This window comes from Vipera berus (assembly GCF_964194415.1).
Source record: "Vipera berus genome assembly, chromosome: 1".
Taxonomy (NCBI): Eukaryota; Metazoa; Chordata; class Lepidosauria; order Squamata; family Viperidae; genus Vipera; species Vipera berus.
Genome location: NC_138202.1, coordinates 103,385,945 through 103,398,338, shown reverse-complemented (window position 1 = coordinate 103,398,338; position 12,394 = coordinate 103,385,945). Strand labels below are relative to the sequence as shown.

General features: G+C 35.3%; 1 protein-coding gene across 2 annotated transcripts in view; it reads left to right on the top strand.

Annotated features, from left to right (window-relative positions):
* The window catches only part of SOX6 (SRY-box transcription factor 6), a 326,300-nt gene extending 314,264 nt beyond the window's left edge, over nt 1-12,036 (top strand). For both annotated transcript variants that reach the window (XM_081345836.1, XM_081345835.1), the window contains 2 exons: nt 551-767; nt 3,265-12,036. In XM_081345836.1, coding sequence (XP_081201962.1) covers nt 551-767; nt 3,265-3,568 — 521 coding nt within the window. In that variant the 3' untranslated portion in view covers nt 3,569-12,036. The remainder of the gene's footprint in view (nt 1-550; nt 768-3,264) is intronic.
* The last annotated feature ends 358 nt before the right edge of the window (nt 12,037-12,394 follow it).

The following is a 12,394-nucleotide window of genomic DNA, read 5'->3' as shown; positions in this document are numbered from 1 at the left end:
TTATCACAATATGCCATTCACTCCATATTTTCATTCTTATCACCTGCTTCATGTTCAGGTTGAAACTATGAAGGAGAAGGTTTCATCTGTTCTGCAAATGGAGGTTCTGTAGTAGAGACTACCTTTTATACTGAAGGGTAGCGTCTACTACAAGAAGTTTCTTGCTCTAATATTTTGCCCTGCTCATAAGGATAATGAGTATGGAGAGGGAGACAGAGCTAATATTAGTTTTGCACTTGCAACTTGCATGATGTATAAGAAAGGTTGGTAACATTTGAGAAGAATATATGATAATTAGTTTGATTTGGCTTGGCTGATGCATTAAAATGAATTATGGATTACGACTAAGTTCAAGCTTGGAGAATCTTTGGCCTTTCTGATATTTTTGGACCCACTTCAATTAGGCTGATTCATAATGGTTAATGGTCAGAGATTGTTGGAATTATCACACAGCCAGATTCCTACTTCCTGTTTAGAGGTTTATTACCCCCAAAATGAATAGATTCAATAATTTACTGATATATATATATATATATATTTTCCTATGCAGGTTCCCGCTGGAAATCCATGTCAAACCAAGAGAAACAACCTTATTATGAAGAGCAAGCCCGATTAAGTAAAATCCATCTAGAAAAATACCCTAATTACAAATATAAACCCAGACCAAAACGCACTTGCATTGTTGATGGCAAAAAACTGCGCATTGGAGAATATAAACAACTAATGAGATCTCGACGACAGGAGATGAGGCAATTTTTTACTGTAGGGTAGGTATTTGAGTAGGGTTTTTTTCTTTTTTTCCAAGCAAAATAATCTAAATGTGTGAATTTCATCTCTTCCTAATAGTGGGTGCATTCCTACTCAGGGTTGACACTTAACTTATACTTAAGATTAGCCCATGGTTAAACATTCCTCCTGCTCACCCATCTCTGTTGTAGTGACATTAACAATTGAGGGTAATCTGAATCCACAATACATTAGCTGGGATTCATTAGTACTACATTGCTTTTAAATTAATATCAATGTAAAATTTCCTTCCCCATTACTGTTACAATATGGATAGGAATTAATTCATTTAATTCATGTTTAATACAATTTTATCTAATTAGGAGTTCCTGAAATCTTCAGCCATCAAATTTTATGATGCAGATCATCAAATAAATATATATAAAATCTATACATTTCAAACCCATTCACATATAACTGTAATTGTTTACAAAATTGTTCATTGAGAAAACATAATATTGGAACTAGAAAAAAATTGTATTAAATGAATATGAATCTTCAAATAATGTTTTGAATTCTCTTTACAAACAGATATAGGAATGGACTGAATTTATAGTTTACTGTCTGTATTTTAACCAACAGTAATGCCTTGGAAAAAATACAGAACAATATGCTTTAATTAAAATAACCAGAATTAAATTCTGACAGGTTAATTTTTCCCTCTCTCACTTGAGTCTTATTCCACTGGCATATACACAAAGTCCACTATAAATACTGCTTGCTATGGAAACTTACATTATTCTCCTTCCTTATTACTAATGAATGTTTGTCTTTTCATGGATTCTTTTTATTGTAACAATAGATTCCAGAGCAAATTTTTTCAGTCTAAATATTGAATGGAAATCTCATATCAGATGTCTAGGAAACCAGGTCATTGATTTGGATTGTTTATGGTTTGGCATACTGAAGGTTAAATTTTTAATTTTTTTATGCAAATCAAATTTAGATTAAAAATTGGAAATATGATTATGATTAGAATATAATCCTCATTTAAAATAACAAGGCAATCTGAGAGGGGTTAGATGACTGACTTTGCAGCAAGAGAATAAGGCTCACGATACTCAAATATGTCATTTACATATTCAGTTAAGAATACGGGTTATCATATCACTATGTAGCAATAAAAGCCCATTAAACTTACACTGAGGAGTTGGAGAAGCTTTGTACTTGTGATCCAGGACCCTGTTATATTCAGATTATGAATGATGTGGAAACTAGCATTCATGATCAAATGAATGTTGGGTACAGTTCCCCTTCAGATTTCTTTTCTGAATGGAAAAAGGAGAGAGCTATATTTACACAAAAGATCAGCAAGCACAGTTCCATCCACTTGGACTGCCCATTGAAAACCATTAAGATGCTTAATGATGTCTAATCCTGGGATAATGAACTGTATACTATATTCGATATATTGGTTATGGCTCAGTTTCAGAATAATTGAAGATGGGGATCACTACTTTTAGCTTGCCATTGGCCTACTTACAGAATTACTTTATACTGTGGTATTTTTTTGTCTACTAATAAGACTTTATGATGAAGCTCTTTTGTACAAGGCGTACTAAGGGAAACATGGAAAAAGGTATTTATTGTTTGGGTGGCGTATTTGCTTGAAGAGATTAGGGTTTGAATTACCTGACGAATATTTTACCAATATCCAAAGGCATTGTCAGAATTTATTAGTTAGATTGTGGTGTGTGTGTGTGTGTGTGTGTGTGTGTGTGTGACAGAGAGAGAGAGAGAGAGAGAGAGAGAGAGAGAGAGAGAGAGAGAGAGAGAGAGAGAGAGAGAGAGAGAGAATATTTAATTCTCTCCTTCCCCCTTCTGTATTTTATATTGCTTTATAATTGTAATATAAAATACAATATAATTTATATTGTATTACTAAATGATGGTCTTACTGATTTTAATTGTTTCTGAGCTTATAGTCTCCTGGTTTCTGGCCTTGTGTCTTAACCACTAAACCAAACTGACTCACTGGGAGACTCTGAATTCTAGTACTACCTTTGGCACAAAAAACAGTTGGGTGACCTTGAGCCAGACACACACTCTCAGCTCTAGGAAAGAGGCAAGGGCAAACCACTTCCAAAAACCCTCGCCAGGAAAACTGGAAGGATTTATCCAGGCAGTCACTAGGAGTTAACACTGACTCAAAGGCACAAAAAGAAAAAGCAAAAAGAAAGAAACCCCACCAAAACACAACCAAGGAAAGACATCATCAGTACAGATAGAAAAGAATATTTGTAGCTCAGGGTTGAATTGTGGGGTCTTTGGTGGTCCCTGAGCTTGATTGTTTTCTTGCAGATGTTTTGTTACCAAACCAAGTGACATCATTGGCGTACTGATAAATATTATGGGGAAGCCTGTGTCAAATTGTTCAACATGTTTAAAAATAAGTGTTAAAAGGAGAAAACAATGCTGCTGCATCCTTTGTTAAAATGGGAGGGACCACTTTTCAAACATACCTTTGTTTCCTTGTAGGCAACAGCCTCAGATTCCAATTGCCACAGGAACAGGAGTGGTCTATCCTGGTGCTATTACTATGGCAACTACTACGCCATCGCCTCAGATGACATCTGATTGTTCCAGCACTTCTGCTAGTCCTGAGCCCAGCATCCCTGTCATTCAGAGCACTTACAGCATGAAGACGGACAGTGGGAGCCTTGCTGGAAATGAAATGATAAACGGGGAAGATGAGATGGAAATGTACGAGGACTTTGAGGATGACCCCAAATCAGACTATAGCAGTGAAAACGAAGCCCATGAGGCGGTCGCTGCCAACTGAGGATGTTTGCTGAATTACTCTGACTTTGTTTTCTTTTCTTTTGAACAAAAAGTTCTTAAATGAGCCTGCATGCATGTATGGCTCCTACAGTTACATCTGCAGAATGGTCTTAAATGTTTCTTATTGTGTGACACAGATTGTTCCCTAATTTTCATGAACTTTTTAAAAAAAAATTTAGGTGAAGACATTAAGTATCAGACATTGGGGACTTGAAAACTGATATGAATCAGTTGTTCTCTTACAAGTCTTATCTCTCTCTCTCTCTTTTTTTTGTCTATTCTTTCCTGTTCCTGGATGCTGATAAAAAAGGTTTAAGTTACTGTTTTAATGGGGGTTTTACATTCTCACTCAGGTATGCTGTGCCAGCCTACAGATTGTGAATGTGTTTTTATTCTGAATTATTTGAAAAACAAAACAAAAAAACCCTGCAAATTTCCTATCATGAAACAGAACAAGTCCTAAGCATGTACATCTATCTGTATTAGCTCATCTTTTTTAAAATAAGGTCTCTAAATTTCTTTTTTTCCTCCTTAGATATAGCCGACTTTCTGATGTGCCAAACTTTCCTAACTTCTGAATCTTAATATTTAAAAAAAAGTCTTAAGGGAGACACTGTAAAGTCTTAGACAATCCTTTGGCATCTTAAAAATACTGATACATCTTAATAGAAAATCCTACTTTTTTCCAGAAAATTGTAAAATACTCAGGAATCTGGAGACAGGATATTGCTTAAAAAGTGAATATAATTGCTACAATGCACTTGTTCAGTTGCTTCTGCCTCTTGATGTACCATCAGTGTGAAATATAAGTAAGCACAACAGAGTCATCACTGGCTAAGACAGGCCTGTCTTAGCAACATAAGCCCACCTTCAAGTCATTCTCTGTCCCTTTGCTTTGAATTCTTATATTCAGTCTTAATTACATTTGGTCTTAATGTATTCATTCCAGAATGTCAGGGGGCCATGTAGTAAAAAAAAATCAAATGTATTGTTGTAACGGCATTATCATTTGTTTGCCTTTCATTTCTTCTAAAGAGCCCTTCCCCCTAAAAGTGTGTGGTATCTTAAAAATAATGAGGCATATTGGAAAGGAATAACTCTCTCTTTCTCTCTGTCTCTCTCAAACACAAGGAAATGTGTTTCTACATGTCAGAAACACTTGGAAAAATGCTATTATTAATAGAATAGTATCATAACAGGAGAGTATACAATATTTACCTACTATGCTGTTTCTTTTTAGGATAATTTGTGAGGCTTCCCTAAAGTACTTCTGTTTTCTAATCTTGAGTTATTGTATGTTGTCAGACAACACTTCATATATTCCCCACCTAGTATGCCTAGTGCTAGGAATAATGAAAGTTGTAACCTAACACAGTATTGGATGCAAGGTTTAAAACTATTTCTGTTAAGTTTATGTATTAGATTATCTTAACTTTTTTTCTAGTACATAGATAGCCTAGAAATACAACATAGTCTTCCTCTTTCTTGGAGAGTAAAGTGCTGCCGCTGTTTAGGAATCTTCCTATTGCTATTCCCATAATCATCCTTTGATGATATGTAACCTTATTATAGAAATTTTAAATCTTGCAGATAATCTGTGTTGAATATTAATTCTATAGAACTGAAAAGGATGCAAGGATCATCCTTGTACTTAACAATTTCACTTTATTAATTTAGATGCATATGCTCAGCAGTATTTGAAAATTTTCAATACTTTATGTTATCTGCCATATAAGAAAAACAAAACGAAAGAACACAAAGCTATACCCCCAAGGTCAGTATTTGTGAATTATGCTGGGTTTTTTAGATCAAAACTGCTGTAGAAATTTAAATTCTTATTTATTTCAGTGTTATTATATAGTTTTATTATACATAATATTGATTTCTAAGGAGCCAAGGGCAAGGTAAAATTAAGCATTCCCAAATTAAACATCCAGTTGTTTGTGGATGTCAGTATTTAACACTGAAATTTGAAATTGATCCATTTAATGTATTTCAAAGTACAAAACCTGGTTAGTGACTTATAAACTCACCAACTCCTGCTTTGATCTGAAGAGAAAAGAATATAAATGCTTTCTTTTTTTTTAATCTGACTATCAAGTCACAATTATTTCTAACTGGTACATATACCAGAAAGATTGCAGTTTTATGTACCCTCTAAGTAAAACCAGTTTCACGTAGACATTTTATGGTATGGCGGGGTAAATTTTTTCATGCCAATTAGATTCTCAGTGTGAATGTTTAATGGTGATTAAGAAAATATATCAGGTATTAATCCAAATGGAGCAGCTGCCTCTCCGTTTCCCTTCCAAGTGGTATGTTTCATCCAAACCAATTAATTATATGAGGGTAAACTGTACCAAGAGTTCTGCCTTTTACAGACATGCCATTCTTAAGACTGGGGGAAGATTCCTATTAGCTTGCTCAGGGGATAAGAGTGCCAGGTTTTTCAAAAGCATTTTAGCACTTTGTAGGATGGCAAAGATGATAAACCACCAAGTAATAAATCTATGAAATATGACCTAGATCCTTCTACACTTAAATGATTGCAATCATATCTTTGTGCCTAGAGCTTCCATTACCGAGAATGGCAGATGAGGCTCCCTCTGTTTCTATTTGCAATGGGAAGTTTACATAGGAAGACTTGGGTCTTTTGACTGAGGCCATTGCATCTTTTTGCCTAGTTCTTTTCAGAGTGTTTTAGACTGGTGTTCTCATTAGCAACATTAACGTAGTGTCGAGCCAGATTATCATCATGCTATCAAAAATCTTGTAGTTTTAGCAGAAAAAGAAAATTATGACCTAGCAGTTTCCAGTAATTATTTCTACAAGTGGAGGCAGTTCTGCATTTTTACAATAGGAGATTTTAATTCATGCAGCAAGCAGATTGAGCATTTGTGTGTGTGTGTGTGTGTGTGTGTGTGTGTGCATGTATGTGTGGATGCATACACACATAGTCATCAAGTTTTGGCAGCCATTTTCTACCATCTAGAATAGAATCATTTATCTTTCCTATTTATTTGAATGAATGCATCTCTCATATCCCGTAGTTAAGGCAGTAAAACTGGTCTAGCCAAGATGCAAAGGCACTTGTTATCATTAACTGATGAGAGTCCTCTTCATCTAGTTAAGGTACTGAAATAAAATCCTTTGCGGTCTTTGAGATTGCTTAGGAAATCGAACTGATCTAACAGATGTAGCTTGGATGGGAGATAACCCGTTATTTCCTAAAGAATGACTATTTATTAATTTCCTACAAGTTTCTCCTGTTATAAATCTCTCTCCATTCTACATGTCTGGGGTTGTGTTTCTCCCCCCCCCCCCATAGCTAGAATATGCTGTAGTGCTAGCATTGTATGTTTCGTAATTATTTTTGCACAAGGGCAAACATTTAGTTTCGTGAGTTATTTTCTTTTTATAATTCTATGACCATGCCAAAATAATATTCTGCAGGCTGGCAGAGAACAAAGGACTGTTCTTTAGGACTGAAACTTGATTTTACTCGTACTACAAAAACACACACTCACAGATGTTGTTTCGTAAGTGTAATAAGCACTGGATATAAATGGTATTTTTTATCACTTCTAACTAATGTGAAACTGTTGTACAAAAAAAAACAACGATATGAACAAAAGTCATCTGTTTCGACTCGTGTGGGCCTGCCTCACAGTTGCCGGATTTGAGTCATTTTTTTATGTCTTGTTATTTCATTTATTTATGCAAGATTCTTATATGTATGAATACTTTGTTTGAGCTCCAGTCCTCCATCTGTGTTGATGATCTGTAACTTAAATCTGTGTTCTTGACGTTGATTGGCTCTTCATGAATCAACAGATGGTAGAGTGTGACTTATTGGACAAGTTTTGAATTTAAAATTTGCAGTATCAGTGTATGATATTTATTAGCCTATACTGGCTCTAAAGTATCTATAAAAATCAAGGAAGGACAATCGTTGGGAAGCAAAAATATTTTTTTCTTTTTTTAAAATTCATTATTGGAGCTCCAAACAAGGTTCTTGAGTAGTCACCATCTCATTTAAGATTTTTTAAAAAATGTGTAAATATAACATAGGAGATAGAATTTTATTTTTTGTTCATGGATACTTAGCTATATATAAGTTATGTATTTACTTTTGTTCTGTATCAGTGTACATTGGTCCATATTAAATGCTGACAAATCACTGTACCTCATGTAGATTTTATGCCTGCAGTGTGGCAGCAGTATTGTGGACCTGTAGCTAAGCTGGCTAGTTGCCTCCCATGTCCCCTCCTTCAATCTGAATCCCGTATAATAAACACAAAATACGTCAGACATTGCACCTGCTTATAAAATAACAATCTCATATTTACTCTGTAGTAGTGGCATTATAGTTTGGCAGAACAGTAAAACATTTGTCCAAGAATTATAACATAGCCAGTTGTTTCTTAGTATTTCTTCATTAGCAAATGAGTGCATAGGACATGAAGTACAACTACATATTTTGGGCATTCTAGCAGTCTGTGATTCTAGTTCAGGTGACAAAAGGGATGATTTCTTACATCCTTATTTAGCTCTGTAGAACAAGGCAAACTTAGGTCTCATTTCTTTCAATTAGACTAAAGTATTTTGGTCAAGTGTATGATGTCACAATTCTTTGACATCTTTGCCAAGATAGTCTGAGTAGGAACTGATCCTCCCCCAAAGTCTACCCTTCAATTTAATTTAGATTATATTTAAACCAACTTTAAAAACAGATTGTAAAGGAGACAGTTTTCTTGTAATTTGCTTCAAGCAAACCTGATGGACATTCTTGGTTCTTTCTTTGAAAGCAACCAATGTGACTTATATTGTCAATAGGAAAACAAATAAATAAGAAAGCAAATAAATTATCATGTTTGTTTGAGGAGTTAGCCATTAATCCAGCCTTTTAAAGTAAGTAGTTCCAATTGTTAATATAACATAGATTTTTTTTTAAAAAAATCTGTGTTTGGTGTGAAACAGTATTGGCTTGTCAAAATAGAACTGTAGCATTTATAATTCTTCATTAAAATACAAAAGGGCAGTAATAATTTTCTATTGTCCAAGATAATGCTTATTTAAAATGAATGTGATGCCATGCACTTAGATTGTTAGAGTAACTGTACTTTGCAAACACAAAGTTTAATATTTAACTTTCAAGGGAAGACTTCTGACATTTTTTGTTGACAATTGAAGAATATTGTTTAAAAGGTATAACCAAACCATTTAACTTGACAACTGAAACACAGTTTCACAGGCTTTATAAAAGGACAGAAAGCAGCTGCAATGGAAATGTCTATTTCTTAGAATACACAGTACGAGGTGCAGGCTTATATTAAGGCACTTAATCCACCACCCCAACAATGTAGGCAGCAGATTGCTGGAGAAAGATTTAGGCAATGCTGTTGGCATTTTTAAAAATGGAAAGTCTAGGCTTAGGAGTTGGAACATATACATTATGGCTCTGCATGCTTTAAAACTAAGAAATCATTTGGACCCTATAAGCCTGGCCTTCTCTGTTCAGGAAAGTCTTCTTCTTCTTCTTCTTCTTCTTCTTCTTCTTCTTCTTCTTCTTCTTCTTCTTCTTCTTCTTCTTCTTCTTCTTCTTCTTCTTCTTCTTCTTCTTCTTCTTCTTCTTCTTCTTCTTCTTCTTCTTCTTCTTCTCCTTCTCCTTCTCCTTCTCCTTCTCCTTCTTCTCCTTCTTCTCCTTCTCCTTCTCCTTCTCCTTCTCCTTCTTCTCCATCTTCTCCTTCTTCTCCGTCTTCTCCTTCTTCCTTCTTCCTCCATTTCACCCTGAAAAAAAGATGTTGCTGCTTTAAAGAGATGTGTTAAAAGTTAATGCAACTCTTATGGCAGTGGATTTTTTTTCAGGCTTGCATGGAAGCTTGGAATAATTTGAGTTCTGAGGTGCTCTATTTGGCAAAGTCCAAGGACTTTTTCAGAGTCATTTTCCAAGTGTCCATAGGCAGGCCTTGTGTACATGCAATACATTTGCTTTGCCATTCAGTAGCAACCACTGTCTTCTGTTGTATAAATATATGATGGTATTCCAATACATCCTTTGGGGGGAAAGCCCTGGATCTTTTGCTGATCCTCATAGTCATCAAGAGGCAGTATAAGAAGGAAGGGTGAGATTATGATGGGACAAAATTTATACTCTGGTGTTCACTCTGTATGAATGAGTGTGATTGTTATTTACAATAAATACAAAACCAGTTTTACAAGGACAGCAGTAACTTGAAAACATGATTGTTTGAATAATTGTGTAAATGAAACAAATGATTTTGTAAATGCAAGCATCACTTGATACATTGTTAGAGTCTGCTCTTATTGTATCTTCTGCTGCTTTTCATCTAATTTACTATTAATTTCTAGTTCACTACAAATATTTTCCCAGTAAAAAATGCCAATGATCCAGTATAGAAAAACAAAATTCAAGGGGAAGCCCGTGGTATACTTCAGAGTAGGTAGATGAAGCTTTAGCAGAAACTTATACAGTATGTATATCTGGATAGGTTTGTCAGTGCCAACAACTGCTCAGAAATGCAGCTGGTAGAATGTATTAGAGTACTTAATATTTTCAATTGAAAAAAATAGTCACTCAGAACTTCTCGACATTGCATGTGTGTTTAGACTGAAGTTGGCACTTAAGCATGACCTTAAAGAAAAACTAACATGTGACCTCAATTGATATTTTTAAAAACATAAAAGCACTTACGTACTCTGTTTCTCAAAATCATTTTACTTCACTTTCTTTTCTCTGTCCTCCACCATTATCTTTTACTACCTTCTTTGTTCTCTGAATTTTTTTGCTATTGCTGTTTGCTGGTTGATATATTGTAATACTGTGATCCCACATTAGAAAGGAAAAAAATATACAGATTTTTTTTAAATAGCTAGATTTCTTTGTCATTGGATTTTATACCCCCCCCCTTTTTATAATAACAGCCCAAATTAATTTTTGGAAGCTGATGGAAAGTATTCAGAGGGAGCTCACTGGTGTAACTAGAAGAGTGGCTTTAGCATGAGTGTAAGAAGATGCTACCCAATTGGTGTTTACGACAATATGAAAGTTATAAAGAAGTTCAGTGATCTGCTTGCTTTATCACTTCTGCTTTCTTAAGAAACCCCAAGTGAGGTCTTGGTCCTCTCAAAAGTTTGGGGAATGTGCAACTGTTTGTATACTGCACATTGCAGTATTGCTAGTCCACGTTCCCCATTGGTCTTCCTGTCATTTGTGTTTTGCTTTCTCAAAAGCACAGGTTTTTCTCCCCCCTCCCTCTTCTCTTCTCTTTCATTGGCCTGTAGCAAATGTTAGAATGTTTAAATATTTCTATCCATTATTGTATTTGCCATGTACAAATGTTTCATTACCCTAAGATGAGCTTATAAGCTGTTACTTACTGTAACCCATTTTCTTTCCTGACATTGTGATGTATATTGTGAAATTGTATTCTATGTTAATTTAATCAGCACAATTCACTGACATGCTGGACTGACAATGCTAGCTGCTGTTTCAAAGTGTAAAGTTTTGTGTAGAGCTGTTGGGGGGACCTCAGAGGTTCCCCACATCAAGGTACTATGCTTTGGTTCTCTTGGGGGTGGTTCTTTCAAAGCTCTTCTTACACCCCATAAGTCCATTTTTAAACTGGTAGATTTTCTTGTACAAATTCTTTACAGAGTGTAGGTACCTACCTGAGCCCAGGGCTAGTAATGATTTGGGCATGTAAAGGAAATAAAAACCCTAGTGTCTATTGCTGCTTTGAATATGTTTTAAAAGTCTGAAAATGTAAATAGTTTATCAAAAAAGGAAAAAAAAATCTTGTACAGTCCAGTGTAAAGTTTTTAAATGAACTGAAAAGGTTGCCATCGCATCTCTCACACACTCTCCTCTTGAAGCAGTTTGAAAAGACAACCAAGCTTGCTAAGGATTTTGATTTTTTTTTAAAAAAATAAAAATATCTGGACTCTTAATTTAAGAGGGAAAAATCATTCTTAGCTTTGCTTCATAGCATAAACAGACTTATTGGATTTTGTTGTGCAGTATTGACGTGAGGTAAATTAAATATTAAATAATTTTTCAGTGGTACTTTTAAGAATCTTCTCTGCTTCAGAATTGAATAGAAAAGACAAAATGGAAAGACGCTTTCTTTATATCATATATTCTGGTGTATGCTGGCACCTTACTTACATCTTCCTCCTTCTCTTCTTTTTCCCCTTCTTCCCCTTCTCTCCTTCCTCTTCCCCTTTTTGCACAAGGTGCTTTCCTGATATGTTTAACATGTCATCATTGGGTGATGCCATATACACCATGATAAGGGGATCTGACCCTTCAGGGGAGTGTCTATACGACTGCCTATTTATGCTCATTTACCTCAAGACTGTCCTCTCTGCCCTTAATCTATTCACCATCACTCCATATTTTGTACTGCTGTTGACACTTACAGATTAAAGATAAATTTTGTTTTATGATATGTGTGTGGCCTTTTCTGTGCAGCCTATTCTTTCCTTTTGACAGGTAGCAGTTGGCATCAGACCCCAAGGAGAAAGATCTGCAGTTGTCCCATGCCTTCTGCTCAGGCTCCTGTCCCTCCCTCCCTCTCTCTTCCTGTCAATTTATTGAACATGCCTTCCTGTCACATAAATGGTTTGGATTTTCTGGCTTTGTTTTTGGAACAGTTGGTGTTCCTTGCCTTGATAACCCCAAGCCTCTGTATTTATTAGAGGGGTGATGTATTAGCAGGGAATACATGTACAAATAGGCTACCATGAGGCAAGATTTTCTTTAATACCAATGGAAAAGAACAAAAGTGGCCTCTTAACTACTCAT